Raw genomic sequence first — 24,178 nt, forward strand, 5'->3', positions numbered from 1 at the left:
AGATTTTTTCTTACAAAGAAAATGTATTTACTGAGCGATAATGTAAACACCCAATCTTCCAAACAAGCTACTGTCCAATGGATTGATGATCATATCATGAGCAAAAAAATATGCTCTTTTAGTCTACAAATGGTGTTAGTAGAGGAGGTGTTAAACCTATTGCATTCCTTAACCAATGGTACTGTAAATCTACAGATTTATGATTTTATGTCAAATTTTTTACTCCGCTATGATGCTTCCAAGATTGCAGCTCCACTGAAATACATATTTAATTGGTCACTGGAAAAGGAGACATTTCCAAATGTATGGAAGCATGCTAAACTGTGTCCAATCCCGAAAGACAGCAAAGAACCCATTATTCCTGCCAATAGTTGACCAATTAGTCTACTCCCTTCACTCAGCAAGATATTGGAGGGTATTGTGAGTTAACGAATATGTGCGTACATGGAAAAGAATGATCTGATCACAGCATACTTATCACAAAAACCATTCCACCACACTGCATTGGTTGACATGACTGACCAGTAGCTCAATGCTATCGATAATGACCAGTGGCTCAATGCTATCGATAATATCGGTTCATCATGGGTGTACTATTGTTTTTGATTTTAGTGAAGCATTCGATTTAGTGGATCATGAAATCATTTTGACAAAAGTATTGAATTGTGGGTTTAGAAAGCAGCATTGAATTGGGTACAGTCATATCTAACTGACAGGAAACAGTCCACCTATATCAATGGGTCGTTTTCTTTCCCTCGTGCTAGAAACTGTGGAATACCGCAGGGCAGCTGCTCTACAAGTAGATCTGGGAAATATCAGGGAGTGGGATTGCCGGAACAAACTTGTTTTGAACACAAAGACAACCAAGGTTATGTTGGTCTGTTCCACTAGAAAAAGGCCAACACAACATGGGATACAATTATTAAGTATGGGGGAGGACAAATTGAGGAAGTGGCAGAAAGTAAACTACTAGGGGTGCAGCTAGACAACTACTCATCTAAGAACAATACTTTTTTTAAATGCATGCATGACCAGAAGGATAGCTAAATATTTACCAGGAAAGATTCTTAAGCAAACAGCCCCAAGCATTAATTGGGAGTCAGGTGAACTACTGTTCTGTGGTCTGGGTAAATGCATCAGCAAGTGAAATTAGGAGGCTGCAGATTGCACAGAACAAAGCAGCAAGGATTGTTTTCAGGTGGAGATGTCATGCACAATGCTCTTGGTTGGTCATCAATCAACAAGACAATTGAAAAAAAACACGTTTATTTTATTTCACAATGTACAACATTTAAAAAAGACATTCAGTAAATACTAAGAATAGATGGTCCACCATCTATTATTCAAACAGACAAGAGAAATAGGCTACATAACATTTTGATTCACATAAATAAATAAATTGAATAATTTATCTGAGCAAACCAGAAACCTTTCAATATATACATTCAAACAGTACTTTAGAACCAGGATTATGGTAGATTAAGGAATCAATCTATCTTTTCAAACTGTTAAGAGTATTTCTCTGGTCAATATGTGAAAATGTGATCGTATTATAAATTGTATTTAATTGCTTGAGGGCTCTTGGAAGATTAGTCCAAATGAGGACTAAAATGAAGTAAAATCAAACACGTAGGCTTGTTGCACTAGCAAACAACAAAGGGCGTGGCCCCACCGGTGCTGGATCAAGGTGAGCGATTTTCTCCTCAATGGCTCGTATAGCTGTCAATGGTCCTGAAACTATTTGTTTTTGTGCTCAGTTTTATTAGGCACAATCTTGTGTTTACTAATTTACACACCACTATCATGTCTCTCTCTCTCTCTCTCTCTCTCTCTCTCTCTCTCTCTCTCTCTCTCTCTCTCTCTCTCTCTCTCTCTCTCTCTCTCTCTCTCTCTCTCTCTCTCTCTCTCTCTCTCTCTCTCTCTCTCTCTCTCTCTCTCTCTCTCACTCACATTGTAATAATTATGAAATGTGTGTGCTGAGTCATTTAGTAGATGCTCTTATCCAAAGCATCTTACAGTTAGTGCATTCATCTTACGATTGCTAGATGAGACAACAACACATCTGAATAGTTTCATGTACATTTTCCCTCAAACAAAGTTTTTATCTGCAAAGTCAGTGCTAGTGGGAAAGGGTGATTTCCCCCCATATTGGGGGGGGGTCTACTCAAAACAACTTATGTATCGGAGGCTTTTTCCTGGACATAGATTAAGCAACATTTTTGACTAAAACATGCTCAATGGAGCTATCAACCATGTTGAATTAATCTATACGTCTAAATGCAGTGTTATTGACTCTACAGGTCCATATAGTATTTTATAGGTAGCCTGTAGGATCAGAGACATTTCTTTTTTGGACAAACTTCTTTAAAGTTCAGCAAGTCTTATATTCCGCATGACTAGAATCCCTCTTTTGCTATGTCCCTGGAATTATTTTGCTCTCCAACCACCTAGCCTACGTAGGTTAGTTAACCTCTATCTTGGCTTGCCACGCTCATGGAAAGCTACAATCCCGGTGAAAAGCGAGTCCTATAGAATTGAGTTGAGAACAACATTCCAGGGATATGCACACCTCAATCAACGACATACCTCAAATCATACTGTAGGAGTGAAATGTAACTCCAGAAGCATAATACATCCTGGATATTGCCTCACCTCGCCATGGACCAGATGAATGTTTGGCACCAAGATGATAATAATGTTAATTAAAAAATGAGTGGCTGTGCTGCATTATTAATGGTGGACCCTTGTAGTTCCAGTTTTTCTTCACAAGAGCTTGTACCTCTGCAGATGAAAGGCTACCTTTGATAGTGCGTTGTGTAATAACCAGGGGGATTCGCTGCCATCTCTGGCCCAGCAGCTGTGACTCAACCCAGGGGATGAGGTGCCAAAGCAGAGGTCTCACAGCGCAAGCCAGCCTAGCACGCTGCTGCCCTGAAACACATCAAACACTGGGCTCCTGCTAATGCTCCCATCACATCACGACTTGAGGTGTCAACCACACCTCAAGTCGCAAACCAAAAAATGATTCACATGCCTCCAAATATGCATCTTGTTTTGTTCAGGAACAGCACCAAACACTTTATCGTAGTTCAATAAGGATTTTAACCTGTTCTCACAAGTATTCTATGGTCTATACAGCGTGAGAAATCAGCAGCAAATGTTAGTTTGTCATGTCAGATGTATGGTCACATTTGTTTTGTTATAGCATGCCATTCCATAGAATAACACAAGGCATTAATGTGACAAACAAGACACATTGATAATGCAATCATTTTTATTGTAAAATTCCACAACTGTGTGCAATTCCCTTATGAAAAGGATTTTTTCAGTACATTTAGTATATTATGCAGACCCTAACAATAATTAATCAGTGTCCCTTTTGTACAATACTCAATAAATATACAGAGATGGCAAACAACTAAGATATCAATGGAATTCATAATAGATGTATTTTGTTTTTGGAACCCAGGTACCCAGTACTGCAAATATGGTGTGGTATACTGTATACAGTAACAGTTGACAGTTTGGACACACGTATCATTCCAGTTTAAAAAAAAATCTTTACTATTTTCTACATTGTAGAATAATAGTGAAGGCATCAAAACTATGAAACAACACATATGGAATCATGTAGTAACAAAATAAGTGTTAAACTATTTTTATTTTAGATTTTTCAAAGTAGCCACTCTTTGCCTTGATGACAGCTTTGCACACTCTTGGCATTCTCTCAACCAGCTTCACCTGGAATGCTTTTCCAACAGTCTTGAAGGAGTTCCCACATATGCTGAGCACTTGTTGGCTGCTTTTCCTTCACTCCGTGGTCTGTCTCATCCCAAACCATCTCAATTGAGTTAAGGTCAGGTGATTGTGGAGGCCAGGTCATCTGATGCAGCACTCCATCACTCTCCTTCTTTGTCAAATAGCCCTTAAGCAGCCTGGAGGTGTGTTTTGGGTCATTGTCCTGTTGAAAAACAAATGATAGTCCCACTAAGCGCAAACCAGATGGGATAGCGTATCTCTGCAGAATGCTGTGGTAGCCATGCTGGTTAAGTGTGCCTTGAATTCTAAATAAATCACTGACATTGTCACCAGCAAAGCACCCCCACACCATCAAATCTCCTCCTCCTCATGTTGGGAACCACACATGCAGAGATCATCTGTTCACCTTCTCTGCATCTCACAGAGACATGGTGGTTGGAATCAAAAATCTAAACTTTGGACTCATTAGACCAAAGGACAGATTTCTACCAATCTAATGTCCATTGCTCGTGTTTCTTGGCCTAAGCAAGTCTCTTCTTATAATTGGTGTCCTTTAAGTAGTGGTTTCTTTGCAGCAATTCGACCATGAAGGCCTGATTCACGCTGTCTCCTCTGAACAGTTGAGATGTCTCTTTTACTTGAACGCTGTGAAGCATTTATTTGGACTGCAATTTCTGAGGCTGGTAACTCTAATGAAATCCTCTGCAGCAGAGGTAACTCTGGGTCTTCCTTTCCTGTGGCGGTCCACATGAGAGCCAGATTCATCATAGTGCTTAATGTTTTTTGCGACTGCTCTTGAAGAAACATTCAAAGTTCATGAAATGTTCCGGAATGACTGACCTTCATGTTTTAAAGTAATGATGGACTATAATTTTTCTTTGCTCATTTGAATTGTTCTTGCTATAATATGGACTTGGTATTTTACCAAATAGGGCTATCTTCTGTATATCACCCCTACCTTGTCACAATACAACTGAATGGCTCAAACAAATTAAGAAGGAAAGAAATTCCACAAATGAACTTTTAACAAGGTACACCTGTTAATTGAAATGCATTCCAGGTTACCTCATGAAGCGGGTTGAGAGAATGCCAAGAGTGTGCAAAGCTGTCATCAAGGCAGAGGGTGGCTACCTTGAATATTGTCAAATATAAAATATATTTTGATTTCTTTAACACTTTTTTGGTTGATACATGATTCAATATGTGTTATTTCATAGTTTTGATGTCTTCACTATTATTCTACAATGTAGAAAATAGTACAAAAAAAACAAAAAAAAATGGAATGAGTAGCTGTGTCCAAACTTTTGACTGGTATATTTTTTTTTTCTCCAGTCTGACAAAGTATATAACTATAGAAATTATTTACATGTGCTCTTCACATAGGTCATATTTGTAGTTTCCCCAAAATAAAATATCTCTGTCTGCTTTTATCCTTGAATGCTCTGTCTTCCTCTAACCTAAATTAGGTCATGAGATGGTCGAATAGATGGATGCCAAATTAAAATAAGATGAGTAATACCACATTACCTAAAATGTTAAATATATTCATATTTGTGATTGACCTATATATCGTGTGCACACTATCTTTTATGATTATCTCCTTCCAAGTACGAGGAGAATTCCCAAAACCTTTAACTATGTGTAATACTGTATGTACCATACCGTATGTGTGTAAACTAACATAAGAAAATAAAGAAATCACAAAAATACAATATAATGTTTTTTTGTGTATAGTAAAGCAACATTTAAATAGTTGATATAAATAATCAAATTTTGTATGCCAGCACCGTTCAATATGACTGGTTGGTCATTGGGTATTCATAAACCACATACATACACTTGATACCTCAGTAACTACTTTCTCACAGTTAAAAACATCTCTACTTTCTGAATGTGCTCGTTCAGCCTTTCTTACAAACAAACAAAAAAAGATGCTAACTCATTCTCTTTTTCAAAGGTTATACTTGAATTAATTAAAGTGTGTCTCTGAGACAGAGGCATTAAGATAAAGCTAATGCACGGTTTGGTCCTTGTGCTTTGATATTTGTTCATAAGCCATAGACCATGAGATAATGTTATGAGATAATGTTCCGTATGGCTCAGTTAGTAGAGCATTGCACTTGCAACACCAGGGTTCAATTCCCACAGGGGACCAGTACAGAAAGTGTACGCACTCACTACTGCAAGTTGATCTGGATAACAGCGTCTGTGAAATTTAATAATGACAAATGAAGGTATACAAATAATGTCTCATGCTGTATGTGTTAATAGTAAATTATATCGGTTAAATATTATTTCTCTAAGAACACAAAACGCGTTTCTCCCATTCACACATATTTCTCAAAAATCCAGTGCAAAACAACAGTTTGTTTTGATTAAGAGATCATTGAATACCATGGGTTTCTGAATGGATGTATCACATTTGTGTCAAAGTTTGGCACTTAAAGTTGTTCTTCCACACCCTTACATTCCTCTACATTTCAACTGAAGTAAACTATCAAGTGGCCAACAAAAATCCATTCCTTTCTGTTCAAGTGAGAGAAAAAACACACACCCTTAAGACAAAACCTTGTACTGAGTGATAGCTTCGCAACAGGTACAAAATAGAGGACCACTAGTGAATGCACAAGGGGAAGAGCTTCAAATTCCACTCACTTTCCACTTCATTCAACTGGGTAGTACAGTTCATGACAATGGGTAGTACAGTTGTTGCTAAGAAACTTTACAATTGAATGCAAAAACTCTGACGGTCACTTTAGACTAGAGTAGCACATCTGTTCAGTACCTCAGGGAGTAGCTAACATCACAGTTGAATGTCTGAAAAGATATTGTCAATTGAGGCTGGTTAATAAGAAACTTCGCCACCTACCTTTTTAGTCATACCATTCAGTGAACTGACTACAACTGGTTTTTAGAGCCTATGTAGACCACAACATAGAACATACAACAACAACAAGATAAATTCATTATAGAACGAAATTGTGTCTCTTTGATATTGCTTACAAAGGACATTCTCCATCTCTGTTTCGTTGAGGGCTTTCTAAATAGGGAAACGCAACAATTTCCTTGAAAAATACCCTACAACACTCAAACTCTACTCTGGACCTCAAAGCCAGTTCCACTCCTTTCTTAAAATTGTTCCCCTCTAATCATGGACTTATTTAGACCTGGGACACCAAGTGGGTGCTCTTAATTATCAAGTAGAACAGAAAACCAGCAGGCTCCGGACCTCGTTGAATACACCTGCCCTACAATATCCCACACAGTCCAGCATAATACAATGATAATAATGATATCAATGAAAGGGGATAAATGAAGAAAATACAACATATCATTGCCCCTTTCAAAACTTGAAGGGTTTGATAAGTGTTTGTTTCCTTTTGTGATCTACTATGTACATAATATCATGTGATTTACAATATGTACAGTAAAATGACTTATTCATTTAGATCAGGGTTTCCCAAACTTGGCCCTGGGTCCTCCCAGGGGTGCGCGTTTTGGTGTTTGCCCTAGCACTACACAGCCGATTCATATAATCAAAGCTTGATGATGAGATATTTCAAATCAGCTGTGTAGTGCTAGGGCAGAAAACAAAACGTGCCCCCATGGGAGGCCCCAGGACCGTGTTTGGGAAGCCCTGATTTAGATTAAAGCACTGCTTTAACATCCTCTGGCTGCCTTTAGCTAAGGTACTCTTTTGGAACAGGTTGGCCATGATTTGGGTATACAAATACCCCATAAGTTGCATTGTAAGCGTTCCATTAGCATATGATGTGAAGCACAAATCGTTTGAGTACTTATGTTGACATTCACAATGTGCTACACTATCAATGAGTAATGCTGTATTGACACGTTAATGATGCAATGATCCATTGTAAACACAGAAAAAACAAAAACAACCAAAAAATAAATTCCTGAACTTCTCCCAGATCTTTCAATACATTTTCAGCGTCAGATCATTGTAATTTCCACAGTGTTTCTCTTCAAAGAGAGTAAGGCTTATGCATCTGGTCTGGTCACAAGCAGATGCTTTCTTCTCCATGGAGCTGTCATGTTCATCGATATTCCTCAAGTTAAATGGTTTGTTTTCGCCTTAAGTCGCTCTAAACCACCCATTGAGACAGATGGAATGGATCCTGTTTTAATGCAGTGACTAAGTAATGCAGTTCAGTCTTATGACAAATGGGAGTGTGTTTTCTGTCACTGAGAGTTTTGGCATGTTGATGGGTGTATGCATTCAGAACTACAGCCGCTTCCAGACACTCCATGTGCCAGCTGAATGAAGTAAAACACTGCTTGCTGTGTTTGCATGATATTCACTTCCACCAAGTGGTTGTGGGGGAGAGAAAGGGCGCAGAATATGTTTTGATGGAAGAAAATATGTTTCGATGTAAGAAAACCATACATTTGTTTTTGAGGCCTATTTCTTATCTACACACTTCCCAAAGGAGCCAGCACAGCCATACGTGTGTGTCAATTGAAGATAGCCACCAATAGCAAAGTGTTTGAAAGGGAAGAGTTTCTCAGAGCAGTCTACAAGTTAATAACAGTTGATATAACAACGTTTTTCCTGTAAGGTCTGGATTGATCCTCTTGTAATACATATTGGTAGAGATGAACGTTCATTTATAAGACAAAATCTGACTTTATTGTCTCATTTTCTACTTTTCCTAAAAAGTAAGACGAAATCCAGATGGATAATCAGCCGTTGTTCTTTTTTTTGTATCCATAGCCAACAATAGACGACCTTAAAGGGGCAATCCACAGTTTAAACAATAACAAACGGACACCCCACCTCTTGTCTTGGTAAAAAATGTATAGACAGAGTTATTGACGCAAAGACTGACCATCCATGAAATCTAAATTATGGAGGCTATACAGTGTTTGTTTACATTTACAATGTTTACAAACATTGGAGTAAAACAAGCTTATATGCTGGGTTGTGATGGGGTAGGACAGTTGAAGTAAGCTCATGAGGCCTTTATAAGTTCTATTCTTCAATTATCAATGAGAATATCATTAATTTATATGTCAGAAAATGGATGTAGCAACTGTGGATTGCCCCTTTAAAACATGTGTTGATTTTGGGCCTGAAAGGTGCATGCAATAAATGTAAACCACTACCTAATAATAAAATATATACAGTGTCTGTACAGTTGACCATTGACCATAAACAGTATTTTCTAGCGCTCTGACCGCACATTAAAAAATGTATGTTTAACTGTGTAAAAGTAATGTTTTACAGTTAGATGAAAAGAAACCTAGCTATCAAATTATCATTGAAAATCATACTTACTGTTCAACCTATATATCTATTAAAGTGCTTTAGATTTAGCTTATTTTGTATTTTGGATGGATGGAATACAGCAATAAATGAATACATATTTTAAAAGATGGGAAAGTAAGCTGATGTCAAATCTTCCGTTTGTCTTCTACAGCGCATGCGTGACTCGTTAATGCAAGAAAACGGGAACATGCCTTAATACTTTTTCAGTTTGAATGACGTTTGTTTACTGTGAAAATGTTTACTGTGATCTAATATACTGACTAAGGGCAGACACAAAAAAAACATTGAAGCGGCCCTGATTGTGATTACCTTCTACATAAACCAATTATCTGATCAAGGGGAATCTGGAAAATGTAGTCATGCAGAATCACTACGGTGAACTTAGGTTCTTGCCTTACCCAAAGCGCAGTCGTAGTTCCACTATCGGACTCCAGATCCCTGCATGCCTAATGGTTTTGCTACAACTTTTGCTTCAACCATATAAAGAAATTATGAGAAATATGAATGAACAAACATATAAAATCAAACAGAAACAAAAGGAAAACATTTCAGTGGGTCCCCTTCTGAAAAATGGTCTAGTTGGAGCAGAACGTATATTCTAAGTCTGGCTACACGCTGGATCTAGAGATAGAGATAGGAGATCCAGTAAACCAGGTTAAAGAGACCGAAAGCGGTGGGGAAACCGATGCGAGCGTACGAGTCTATCTTGGCGACACGGATATGCAACCGCCCATGCCGCCAGGCCCCGGAGCGGCAGTCCTCGAAACAGCAGAAGAAGCTGGTGCAGTCCTTGCCGTCTAGGCACTCGTAGCCATACTCCTCATCCCGCTCCTGCATGTGGGTGGCGTTGTTCATCTGGATGGCGGTGGCTGAGCGAGGGCGTATGTCCACCGTAGGTGTCTGCTTTTAACAGAGAGAGCACAGTTAGCGACTAGAGTCTAAGAGGCAGCACAGGGGACCTAATTTAGTCTCTCTTTATGTTAGTATACAAAATGTAATTTGCACCTTCACTTGCCAATGGGATATTTTTAAGCATGTCAGCAAATACATGTTTACATATCAGTGGCACCTGCATTTAATTAGAGTGGCTTAAAGATGACAATGGACTATTCCCTTTGGAACACGCAATGCAAATTACACCTTAGGGTAAAGCCTGTGAGTACAAAGTTTAGCTTCTGTCAGAAACATTGTGTAGTTTTGCTTTATTTAGCAGAAAGATGATGCTAGTGCTGGGCAACCCATTATAAGCTCTGCTGTTGCACATCGTGGGAAAACACGAGGAGTATCGTGGTTATCATTAGTCCCAAAGCTAAACCATAGTCCCCTTACGCATTATGATTCACTCAAATTACATCAGTCCTGCATTATTTGAAGTGAATATTATGAAGGCTTCATAAAGCAATCAAATAGGCTTCATAAGCACTACATAAATGGGTCACAAATCATCTCGAACCGTATTTCATGCAAATGTGAACAAATAACTGTACGCTTACGTCACACACTTATGCCACATTATGAATCGTTATAGAGCATGATATTTGTTAATAGATTATATGTGAAGCATCTATGTAGTGCTTATGAAGTCTATATGAAGGCTTTATGACGACTTCATGAGGTGCACTTCAAATAAAGCGGGACCAATTCTTGTTCTGTACGTGGATTCCCTTGTATGGATTTCAGAGGGAGGAAATCGGAATTTATTGTAAATCGCTTATGATGCAAGCTGTATGATAAGAAAGACTCCTGAGCAGGAACTCACTGTTCCTCCATTTCCTGTCCCTAAATGGGTTAAATCAACTTCCATTTAAGCCTGCTCACCACTTCAGGGCACAGCGTTTTATTTCTGATGATTCCTAAAATAGGTCAGTGACATCAGCGAGTCCTTTGCTCCATCAGTCAAAAGAGGCACAATTAGCATTCAAGCAGGGCATTTTCATGGGCTTTTATCGCAAAACAACACGCCACCTTTAAAAAAAAAAGAACTCTCATGATCAACTTTAAGAATGACGTTTCTCTGACCCCAGCGTAATATTTTCTGTATGAGTCACTTAGAAATATAATGACGTAGTTACATATTGTATTGTCCCGCTTAAAATAAACTGAATGGAATCGCTACTAACTGAACAGAGACCAAAGCCCCTAGCCTCTTTCAAAAGCCGTTATGCTCTTCATGAGTCTTCACTGTAGCTATATTTACAATGTGATGCCGTGCCAGGACTATGTTGAGGTAATCATACTGCTTTCCGAATGTTTGGTCTTCATAAAATGAATCATATGTGTGTCAAGTACCACTTCTCAAATGCCATAAGCATTGGGGTAAATTGTTTAAGGCATGTGTCATCATAAAAGCTCAAAACACTGATTTGACTTTAACTCGCTCCCTGCAGCTCAAATTTGCCCAGCACTAGAACACAAGGGTTATTGTCGTCCCTTTGAAAACGCTACATAACCATTGTGTAAAGCATGAATGGCTGGTTCCACAATATTGCCTGATTGATTGACAGCCGCCAGGGGATTTGCAGCAGGGAGCAGCATCAGGTCATGTGACTCGGTTCTCAAAGGGGGGTTGCACGGGAGAAGGAAGAGTGTGGTAGGAGCTAGCTCAAGCAGTGTAACAAACACAGATACTGCAGCGTGGCCGGGGTTTGCAAAACAAAACAGTGGCATTGCAGCTTTAACCGGATGAAAGTAGACAACCTCTAGGGAGGAATGACTGACGGAAACACAGGCTTCTGCTCTGGATCCGTACCACTTTAATCTAAGCTTAGTGTCAGCTGTAGTACATTTTTTGTTGTTGATTATTTGTCAATTTAAAATAGCTATAGAAAATGCCCTTCCTATAAATGGCTGGTTCAAATGTTTACTTACAGTATTCTCTGACTAATGGTATTTAAATTCAGTCAAATGACCCCCATTAAGAAATGTTCTTTCACACCATAGATTAAGGGTGATTCGGGTTTTGAAAGCACACCATCTTCTTTACTCGAGTGTTAAATATAGCTCTTCAGTAGCACCCTGTGCACTGTGAGTGTATGAAGATGACTGGGGCTGAATCCACTCTGCTGCGTGTGTAGCCGTTAAGATGACCACTACTAATGAGGCCTAGCACAGTGTAGGGGTTGTCTACTTCAGTCTGTTAAGGCTCTGCTGACTCTATAGGAACCGTCAGGTTAAAAGCCCCACAAACACACGGGTAGGTTAACTGATAGCGGAGAAAAATATGCCACCGGTTTACAGTCAAAATTGCACAGTGTGAGGCAGAAAGAAATGGGGGAAAAAGCCAGAATGAAACCATTGCGTGCCATCTTGTAACTAGCGACATGTGTGGGCTGGTTGAAATAGCGGAATGTTGTCACTACACAAGTACGTCTGGCTGCCTCTGCACTTTCCTGTGAGCACCTTGTTTGATGGTATTGCGGAAGACATTCTGAGGTAAAGGTAAAGAAAGGGTATCTAAAACAGACAAGTAGCAGTGCGATGCGCTAGCTGGGGCCAGAAAGAGGCAAAATGCAGCAGACACATGCAGTCAATAGTTGAAGCTAAAGGCAGTGTACCTTTGAGGAAAAGAGCCGGAGGAGCTATTGTCCCAACAGGAAACAAAGAATATGTGGAATTAAAAGAGAACAACACAAAAAAGAACACATGTAATAAACAAAAACATCAAAAGAACATAACAGTAGAAAGAGAACAGTATACTGTAGAGACACACACATACAGTAGGAGGAAGTTGCATGACAGGATACATCGCACTGGAGACCAGGTTGATCCCCAGCCAAATCTACCTTTAGAGATGTGCTATATCCATGATAAAAACAAACTTGACATCAATGGTTTAGGGGTGATATTGATCCTAGTAAGGCTCAAAGCTGACCCGTCACACCAAAACAAGACAATGTCATTTTTTTGCACAGTTAATGGCATTTGTATCCAAAAAACACATTGAATATGGATTTTCAGTGCTTTATACTCTCTTTCTCCATCTAACTTAAAATACCTTAGATTACCTAATCAGTTCCAGTACGCATACATTTAGTAGATCGATTATAAATAACCTGTTGTTGTCCTCATGCATAATGCAAATATCTGAACAAATACCATCATAACATGAAATAGGACATTATTTTTCATAAAATGGTTAGACCCTTACACCCAAAGCCTATGAGAAATTAAAGGATGTTATTTCCTCGATTTTCTGTTTTATTCTTAACTATTCATGAAGATCAAAAGGAGCTCAGTCAAAGGCTTCTGCATCATATCTTGGCAGACCATGTGAAGAACCTCAGTGAGAACAACCTCGGTGAGAACATCCAGATCATTACTCATTCATCCTGCACACATTTATGTCCAGAAGCAAATCTTAGTTACAGAGAAGCTGAAACTGCAGCATCACACAGCATGTTAAGTACCTTGCTAGCTAACTCTGGTGCTTTCACTTTAGCTACCATGATGCTGCGGGGATTTGAAGCCCCTAAGAAAACGTCTGGTCATGTGACAAAGGTCTAAATTACAACTGCACAGCTGTGGTGTGGATTAAGGACATGTTCAATCTCTCCCGTGCCTCTCACGCAGACTGCATGGCACTCACAATGACTTTTCCCTTAAGGGAACCTAGTAGTAGTAGACTATACATTACAGTAACACAGTAATACAGTGAGAGTGATTGGTAAAGCCTTCAGAGGCTGGAAATAAGGTTAGAACTCTGTGAAAACACACTAAGCTCAAATGCAAAATTCTTTGAGGAGAAATGTACACATATACTATTAGTTCCCTGACAGAAAATCTGGCAATTTTGTATTCACTACTTGTGTGCCTACATTGTTTTGGATATACAACACTCACCGGGTTTTTATTTTTCTTGTCCTTTTTTGTGCTTGGCTTCCTGTTGCTCACAAAGTAGTGCAGTGTTCCATACTCTATCAGAGCGGCGAAAACAAAGATGAAGCACACGGACACAAAGAGGTCCATGGCCGTCACGTAGGATACCTTAGGCAGCGACTTCCTGGCTATGGTACTCAGCGTAGTCATGGTCAGCACAGTGGTAATGCCTGTCAATGGACAAGAGGGTCAAGATGAGGGAAACATATACCATTTGTGACCTATTTTAAGAAGCTAGGCGTACAGTTGAAGTTGGAAGTTTACATACACTTAGGTTGGAGTCATTAAAACTAATTTTTCAACCATCCACAAATTTCTTGTTAACAAATTATAGTTTTGGCAAGTCGGTTAGGATATCTACTCTGTGCATGACACAATACATTTTTCCAACAATTGTTTACGGACTGATTATTTCACTTATAATTCAATGTATCACAATTCCAGTGGGAATTAGTGTTTACTTACACTAAGTTGACTGATCTCCCATTCATTTGGGTCTGGGGGCTCATAGGTTAATTTACACAACACTAACCACGTTTCCAACCATTTCATGTGGGTTAACTACCTGACGCTATAAAAAAAAGTCACAGCTGGGCTGAAATAAACTTGGAGTCACGCAATGATAAATTGTGTGGTCCCCCCACTACAACACAGCACAACATTTCCACATGATAATAAACTTCACAGGGTGGTGAATGTGCAAGGGGATGAGGTTGATGCTCCTTTCCAATAAATATTGAGTGAAGGGGTCTGAATACTTTCCCGAATGCACAGCATATTAAGGAACTGGCAGTGCATCTAGGTCTCTCTGTTTTCTACCTTCCTTCCACTCCACTCACCTCTGAGATGTCTTTAATTATAATTACATATATCATATAGAGCTAAAATATCAATACAGTGGCAGTGCAGTACCCCTCTCTCTCTCTCTCTCTCTCTCTCTCTCCACAACACTTGACTCTACAGTAACAGCAACAGCTGAGCTGTCTGCTACTAAAAGTAGAGACTCAAAGCTAGAAAATGGTATATCATACACTACAGTTGAGGAACAATGGGAAAGTAGTTATGCCTTGAAAGTTGATAAACTTGTTACCCCACTTTTGAGAAAATGGCACTTGAATGTTTTGGTACACCTACTGGAGAGCTCATCTTAGTCTTTGAACATTCAGCGTTGTTCACACCCTCTTAAGTCTTAGCCCCGCCCATCTCTTTAAACAGCTTGGAAAATTCCAGAAAATGATATCATGAATTTAGAAGCTTCTGATAGGCTAATTGACATCATTTCAGTCAATTGGAGGTGTACCTGTGGATGTATTTCAAGGCCTACCTTCAAACTCAGTGCCTCTTTGCTTGACATCATGGGAAAATCAAAAGAAATCAGCCAAGAATTCAGAAAAAGAATTGTAGACCTCCAACAAGTCTGGTTCATCCTTGGGAGCAATTTCCAAATGCCTGAAGGTACCACGTTCATCTGTACAAACAATAGTATGCAAGTGTAAACACCATGAGACCACGCAGCTGTCATACCGCTCAGGAAGGAGACGCATTCTGTCTCCTAGAGATGAACATACTTTGGTGCGAAAAGTGCAAATCAATCCCAGAACAACAGCAAGGACCTTGTGAAGATGCTGGAGGAAATGGGTACAAAAGTATCTATATCCACAGTAAAACAAGTCCTATATCGACATAACCTGAAAGGCCGCTCAGCAAGGAAGAAGCCAGTGCACCTAAACCGCCATAAAAAAGCCAGACTACGGTTTGCAACTGCACAAGGGGACGAAGATCGTACTTTTTGGAGAAATGTTCTCTGGTCTGATGAAACAAAAATAGAGCTGTTTAGTCATAATGACCATCGTTATGCTTGGAGGAAAAAGGGGGAGGATTGCAAGCCGAAGAACACCATCCCAACTGTGAAAGCACGGGGTGGCAGCATCATGTTGTGGGGGTGCTTTGCTGCAGGAGGGACTGGCGCACTTCACAAAATAGATGGTATCATGAGGAGGGAAAATTATATGGATATATTGAAGTAATATCTCAAGACATCAGTCAGGAAGTTAAAGCTTGGTCGCAAATGGGTCTTCCAAATGGACAATGACTCCAAGCAAACTTCCAAAGTTGTGGCAAAATGGCTTAAGGACAACAAAGTCAAGGTATTCGAGTGACCATCACAAAGCCCTGACCTCAATCCTATAGAAAATGTGTGGGCAGAACTGAAAAAGTGTGTGCGAGCAAGGAGGCCTACAAACCTGACTCAGTTACACCAGCTCTGTCAGGAGGAATGGGCCAAAATTCACCCAATTTATTGTGGCAAGCTTGTGGAAGGCTACGCAAAATGTTTGACCCAAGTTAAACAATTTAAAGGCAATGCTACCAAATATTAATTTAGTGTATGTAACCTTCTGACCCACTGGGAATGTGATGAAAGAAATAAAAGCTGAAAAAAATTATTTTCTCTACTATTATTCTGACATTTTACATTCTTAAAATAAATTGGTGATCCTAACTGACCTAAAACAGGGAATTTCTACTAGGATTAAACGTCAGGAATTGTGAAAAACTGAGTTTAAATGTATTTGGCTAAGGTGTATGTAAACTTCCGACTTCAACTGTATGTCACACGTCACAATTTCACAGGAGAATAAATAAAAATAAAAATATTATATATATTTTTTTTAAGTATGCGTTTTTTGGCAGAAATCAAATTGTTTTGGTCACATACACATGATTTGCAGATGTTATTGCGAGTGTAGCGAAATGCTTGTGCTTCTAGTTCCGACAGTGTAGCAATATCTAACATGTAATCTAACAATTCCACCACAACTACTTAATACACACAAATCTAAGTAAAGGAATGGAATAAGAATATATACATATAAATATATAAATAGCAATGACCGAGTGGCATAGACAAGATGCAATAGATGGTATAAAATACAGAGATGAGTAAGGCAAGATATCTAAACAGTATTAAAGTGGCATTATTGAAGTGACTAGTGATCCATTATTAAAGTGGTCAATGATTTCAAGTATGTATGTAGGCAGCAGCCTCTATGTGTTAGTGATGGCTGTTTAACAGTCTGAATGCCTTGAGATAGAGAAATGCCTTCTTGAACATGTGAACTCCCATGTGCCTTAATAACAAACTTGTTTGCCATCTGTAAATACAAATACAATTGTTAAATTACAAGCCTATTTGGTTTAGCCACGGAAAAAGTCAGGAACCTTCCCGCTAGCCATTATTGGCTGAGATAATGGGGGGCTTGACATGCCGAGAGATAGGTTTGGATTAGTCTGCCATGCAGCTCGCGTCTGTCTAACATGAACTGCTCCGTATGTGTAGATAATCCTTGCTGCCGCGGATTTTTTTAAATATATAATGTTAGCCATGGTGAAGTGTTGCTACTACTCTCAACAAAAGTACTGTCCTTAATTTAGCAGGCAATATCGACAAAGATAGGCAAAACGAAAACATTTGTGATAGACTACTTTCTGCACACGGTCAGCGTAAACTGGAGTGACTTGACACAAAGGGGCAAACAAGCTGTAGCTAGCTCCAAATTAAAAGGAATAGACACAGGACGTCTTACTTAAAGTGGTTCCAGTCTGCCATAAAGTGTCCGTCATCCATGTATATGGGTAAGAATCTAGCTACATTTTCAGATATTATAAGTTCATAATTTTGTCAGGAAGTTGTTTTTTTGCAAGTTAAATTGCACTGTTCGCTAGCTAAAAAACATTAGCTCGCTGTCTCGCAAGTGTATAATCTGAGTAGTAATATTATTAGTATCTCAGAAAACCATTTACATTGCTAGTTATAGCCTAATGTTAGCTAACTAACATTGAACCTAGTTGATTAGCTTTAGCTACCTGCAGATTCATCCTACAGCATTTCATGCATGGTGGCTAGCTATGACATTCAGTTTGTACTGTAGCTATGGGGTTGGGATTATGGTTTATGTTTAGCTAGCTAACTTCATTGTTTAGCTAGCTAGCTGTGACCAACAACCTAATCGAGGTGGTCGGTCACATTTTTAGGGATGTTGGTCACATTTTTAGGGATGTTGCATTCTAGGATTTGGGGATATTGTGCAGTGGAGGCATTAAAAAATGTAGGAGATGTAGAAGACTAACATGAAAAGTTGTGAGAGAGTATGCCTTTATTTATTGCTGATTTATCTACTATTCAATGGTCTCAGAGATGTGAGAAAAAAAGATACAAAAACTCTAAATAATCTTTCTGTACAAAAATGTATTCTCATAGGAGATTATTAGAATGGAGGAATCTCAGACTGGTTGAACACAATAAAATATGTATGATATACAGTGGGGATGGTTGAACAATTTTAGCATGCTGCAAATGAATAGAGCTTGCTGTTTTATCCTTATGGGTTTTAAATGCATTACATACTTTATTCCAGCAGGTTCTACCAAAGTGCTTTATCTGTACATATAACATATAATCCATATAATACTTATACCCCAAATAAAAGGAACCCAATGAAACAATATAATTTAGTATAGTGATCAGAAATAAATATTCCGGAACGGGTTAGAGTACTGGATTACGCAAAACTAAAGGATTATGAAATGCAGTGTCTGTTTAATTGCAACCAATTGACACAGTATGACGTATAGTCTCCCATAAGGGATGGCATAGTGACTAGCTGTTTTGGTTCGCTTGATCCTCAACATATCCATGCTTTCGAATTCAGCCAATATGTTCATACCATGCCTTACCACCAGCCATCTGGTGCATGTAAGAGACATGATGATGTTGAGGGAGATACTTCATCAGGGGAAACCCTTTAACGAAGCACACCGATAGAGTACAGATATGTGTTGATCGTGTACATCTTCCAATATCCCGGCCTCAAACACACACTCCAGCTCTTCAACAAGTCACTCTAATATATCATGAGGGCTTTAGGCTAATCTGGTTGTTATTTATCTATTTTGTATTCAAAACGAGAGACATCATCATGCCTCAAGATTAATGTTGTAATATCCATAGGGGTGCCTGGAGTGATTGTGATATTTGGTTGGATGGCACTGAAGGATTAAGAATTATGTCACAGCCATTAATCCTTCCAGCTAGCTAACCAACATTTACCTCCCTGTTATCTTTGGGAAGGAAATTAAGCTATTTGACTCCATTTACATTTTGGCAGGCAACTCAATTTGTCATGATATTAGTCAAATGTTATGAAGATTATATAAAAAAAGAATATATATATATATAAGATATATACACTGGCAGTATATTTAATAATAAATTAGCCTCTCACAGTAATAGGGTATAACATTGTTTCTAAAAGTCAAAAAGCTCTTTGATAAGAAGTGGATGTCTGTGACCTGGATTGATTTACATTCAGCAATACTTCCAAAGATCCTGGTGTGAGTGCTTGCGGTCAGGGTCGAGAGGCTTGGAGGTGTATAAGACACTGACTAAGGAATATGTAAGTAAAAGACGACGTTCTCTGAAGATGTCCACCCTTTCGGAGGCAAGGGCACGTTCAACAGCTCACACATTCTCCTCAAACATCCCCCCTTTTGCTTTAAGCAAAGTTCGGCCCCTGCATTTTTACGCAGAGGCTGCATCTCCCCTGAGCTTTGCATGAAACATATGCGTCAGGCTGGGCTCATAGATTCAAGATGGACTAGTTACTGAAGCAGCTGCCCTCTCTGGGCGCTAAAGGTCGGTCTGGACTACAACAAGTCCTATTTTATGAGAGACAGAGATTAATCAGGGACCACACTGCTAATGAACTTCACTGATAAAGCTGCAAAAACGTATGTTTGTGTTAGGGCTAGGTTGGCTGATTATGAAAATGAATGTTTGGCGTGAATCTGATGAGATTAAATACAGGGCAGAGGCATAATTATCACTCTCTTTTATTCTGTTTATTTTTCTTGAATTCGATTGAAATCAATGAATTATGGATGAGATTTGTATTGCTCTGTTGTTACCTAAGGATGTTCTAGCAGGTACAGCATCCTTGTTGATCCAAAAGGAGACCCAGGAGAGGACAACGATGAGGGTGCAGGGGATGTAGGTCTGAATGGTGAAGTAACCCATCCTCCTGCTCAGGTCGAAGAAGACTGTCAGAACAACGTAGTCTCCTAAAGACGAGAGACAAGAGAGAAAGCAGAACATTGAATCACCATATGGAAATTACACTGAACTAAAATATAAACGCAGCAAGTAAAGTGTTGGTCCCATGTTTCAAGAACTGAAATAAAACGTCCCAGACATTTTCCATATAGACAAAAAGCTTATTCCTCTCAAATGGTGTGCACAAATGTGTTTACATCCCTATTGGTGAGCATTTGTCCTTTGCCAATGTGTATGGGGGGTGTATGTGCTGCTGAGGAGTATTTATGTCTGTAATAAAGCCTGGCTCCCCATTGGGTGGGCCTGGCTGCCAAGTGGTTGCCTTCCCAGGCCCACCCATGGCTGCACCTCTACCCAGTCATGTGAAATTCATAGATTAGGGCCTAATGAATTCATTTCAATTGACTGATTTCCCTATATGAACTGTAGCTCAGTGAAATCTTTGAAATTGTTCCATTTGCATTTATTATTTTGGTCAGTATACATAATATGCAGGAATGCAATGCAGTCAATACAACTTGAATCACCATAGAGAAATACATAAATGCCATACAGTCAACACATAAACAGTAGACAGGAGTAGGTAAATATGTAGGATTTTAGCATTGTGTATACTGGAAATCCGATTTGCACAAAACATCCATCCTGAAGACTACATCTCCCCTTATCACAGGGTATCCCTGCCTCCTACACCTTCCGGGATCTGCTCTATTCTGTCTGCTATATGGAGTTACAAAGTTCGTAAGAGTGCCAGCAGCTCGCCCTGCATGTGTAGGTTTACAGAGAGCTCACCGTATGTTGTACACTAATTGATTAACACCACGATGTAAGCCGTGTCAGAAACACTCCTGTCCCCTACTATAGTTTTGTGCTTGTAAGCCTGTGAGGCATCGAGCATACTCTCCGAGACCCTTTTCTGCTCGGCGAGTGGGGCAGCGCTGCTTCTCAGATGGAATGAGAACAGCTGGCTTTATTAATAAAGCACCAAGCAATTTGGCAACCTGGTAATTTATCTCACGAGTAAAAAAAGAAAAAAGAAACACACGTTGTCTGCCATTTCTGCAAAACACCAACATCTGTGTGTGCACACAGCAGGACTTTGTGACCAATCCCAGGTTACACCTTTCCTCACCTCCACCCTGATGGCATCATTAGATAGCCGAGCACTGCGGCAGAGAGGGAGAAAGAGCACCATTACCGCTCATATCGCCATGTTATTTTCTGCTGATGAGGCAGTTGGTAGGAGGAGAGAGAGAGACATGAAGGATGATCTGAGGGGTCTGTGGTCCACTATTTGTTTTTTATTAACATTACATAAGTTAAGGCCTGGAAGTTGCACAGAGAGCCCCTGGCAGCTGAGAAACTGCCAGTTAATACATTTATTGAGCTTGGTCAGCAGTGGCCTAGCCACATTGCATTACCCTCCACTATTTATAATGATGGGCTTCGCCAACAGACTCAAATAGTACCTTAGTGTAAGACACCCCCCGCTGCACAACAGTACAGAACATCTCTGGCAGTGTTTCCTACAGTCATTACAGAGAACAGTGCTCTCCTGATAGAGACTTGAGGTGAGGATATCGACCACCTCCTCAATTAGGGATCAAGGCTAATGTATCAGTATCAATTCAATAATGCCTTCCTGTTGTCCTGAAACACTCAGCGTTCTTGTTTATCACCTTGTTAATTTGTTTAGCTCAGAACCCCATTATCTCTCACCACGGCAAACATGATTATTCCTTCAATGGACAACACAAGAGTTGGAGCTAGCAAACGAATGAGAGGTAAAATGGAGATACAATAGCTAGATATACAGTTGAAGTCGGAAGTTTACATACACTTAGGTTGGAGTCATTAAAACCTGTTTTTCAAACACTCCACAAATATCTTGTTAACAAACTGTAGTTTCGGCAAGTCGGTTAGGACATCTACTTTGTGCATGACACAAGTAATTTATCCAACGATTGTTTATGGACTGATTATTTCACTTCTAATTCACTGTATCACAATTCCAGTGGGTCAGAAGTGTACATACACTAAGTTGACTGTGCCTTTAAACAGCTTGGAAAATTCCAGAAAAGTATGTCATGGCATTAGAAGCTTCTGATAGGCTAATTGCCATCATTTGAGTCAATTGGAGGAGTACCTGTGGATGTATTTCAATGCCTACCTTCAAACTCAGTGCCTCTTTGCTTGACATCATGGGAAAATCAAAAGAAATCAGCCAAGACATCAGAAGAAAAAAAATGTAGACCTTCACAAGTCTGTTTCATCCTTGGGAACAATTTCCAAACGCCTGAAGGTATCACGTTCATCTGTACAAACAATAGTACGAAAGTATAAACACCATGGGACCACGCAGCCGTCATACCGCTCAGGAAGGAGACGCGTTCTGTCTCCTAGAGATGAAGGTACTTTGGTGCGAAAGTGCAAATCAATTCCAGAACAACAGCAAAGGACCATGTGAAGATGCTGGAGGAAACAGGTACAAAAGTATCTATATCCACAGTAAAACGAGTCCTATTTCGACATAACCTGAAAGGCCGCTCAGCAAGGAAAAAGCCACTGCACCAAAACCGCCATAAAAAAAGCTATGGTTTGCAACTGCACATGGGGACAAAGATTGTACATTTTGGAGAAATGTCCTCTGGTCTGGTGAAACAAAAATATAACTGTTTGGCCATAATGACCATCGTTATGTTTGGAGGAAATGGCGAAGCTTGCAAGCCGAAGAACACCATCCCAACCGTGAAGCACAGGGGTGGCAGCATCATGTTGTGGGGGTGCTTTGCTGCAGCAGGGACTAGTGCATAAAATAGATGGCATCATGAGGTAGGAAAATTATGTGGATATATTGAAGCAACATCTCAAGACATCAGTCAGGAAGTTAAAGCTTGGTTGCAAATCGCTCTTCCAAATGGACATTAACCCCAAGAAAACTTCCAAAGTTGTGGCAAAATGGCTTAAGGACAACAAAGTCAAGAAAATAGAGTGGCTGTCACAAAGCCCTGACCTCAATCCTATAGAAAATTTGTGGGCAGAACTGAAAAAGCGTGTGCAAGCAAGTAGGCCTACAAGCCTGACTCAGTTACACCAGCTCTGTCAGGAGGAATGGGACAAAATTCACCCAACTTATTGTCGGAAGCTTGTGGAAGGCTACCCAAAACGTTTGACCCAAGTTAGACAATTTAAAGGCAATGCTACTAAATATTAATTGAGTGTATGTAAACTTCTGACCCACTGGGAATGTGATGAAAGAAATTAAAGCTGAAATAAATAATTCTCTCTACTATTATTCTGAAATTTCACATTCTTAAAATAAAGTGGTGATCCTAACTGACCTAAGACAGGGATTTTTTACTAGGATTAAATGTCAGGAATTGTGAAAAACTGAGTTTAAATGTATTTGGCTAAGGTGTATGTAAACTTCTGACTTCAACTGTATCTGGTTAATCCCATTTACGCATTACATGAGTGCAGTAGACAGTGTGATGAACAAAGTACATAGGGTGTAGCTTTGATACACACACCACTGATCAACACAACCCAATCATGTTTCGATGGGGCTACGCACGGCACGGCAGCAGTGACACATCACACATTATCATGGCCCACGGCTCACCATTCCTGGCTCTCCTCTTTTCCTTTTTCTGTGTTTCATTAAAAGCCCTAAAAATAGCCCTCCCAAATTATTTAGTGAAATGTAATATTGGGTCCTTGGCATGTGCTGCATAGGTCTCCCTCTATCTCTCCCTCCACCGAATCTACAAAGCTTCCGTGAGGGAAGTAGCCGGCTCATCCCAATGCATTTCTCAGTGCACTCCAGGACATCAAAGGGCCCTGTCTGCTTCTCCCTAATGACAGCCTAGCGTGTGCACACAAATGTCCGCACGCACGCACACACACACACACACATACACACACACCTCAAAGCTCCTCTCTTTCTGTCAGAAGATCTGATCTGTCAGCCCACAAGATAATGGAACAAATGGCGTAGGTGTAGAAATGCCTGTCCTCCTTTAATCTTCACACCGTGGGAATGCATGAAGCAACGCTGCCTTCTCACAGGCAGGCAACTCTTCTGGTGGGACTATACCTAATATATTCATCATATTTCTTTTACTTCTCTTTGGCGTGAGAAAATGCAA

General features: G+C 39.7%; 1 protein-coding gene across 3 annotated transcripts in view; it reads right to left on the bottom strand.

Moving 5' to 3' along the window:
- Window positions 1-3,256: 3,256 nt before the first annotated feature.
- The window catches only part of LOC139583832 (gamma-aminobutyric acid receptor subunit gamma-2-like), a 63,866-nt gene continuing 42,944 nt past the window's right edge, over window positions 3,257-24,178 (bottom strand). Inside the window, exons 7-10 of one of the 3 annotated variants that reach the window (XM_071415361.1) lie at window positions 19,886-20,038; window positions 13,886-14,091; window positions 12,601-12,624; window positions 3,257-9,949 (exon numbers count right to left, since the gene is read on the bottom strand). In XM_071415361.1, coding sequence (XP_071271462.1) covers window positions 9,668-9,949; window positions 12,601-12,624; window positions 13,886-14,091; window positions 19,886-20,038 — 665 coding nt within the window. In that variant the 3' untranslated portion in view covers window positions 3,257-9,667. The remainder of the gene's footprint in view (window positions 9,950-12,600; window positions 12,625-13,885; window positions 14,092-19,885; window positions 20,039-24,178) is intronic. The other 2 variants (XM_071415370.1, XM_071415379.1) reach the window with 2 other exon arrangements.

The sequence above is a fragment of the Salvelinus alpinus genome, chromosome 1 (genome assembly GCF_045679555.1).
Source record: "Salvelinus alpinus chromosome 1, SLU_Salpinus.1, whole genome shotgun sequence".
Classification (NCBI taxonomy): Eukaryota; Metazoa; Chordata; class Actinopteri; order Salmoniformes; family Salmonidae; genus Salvelinus; species Salvelinus alpinus.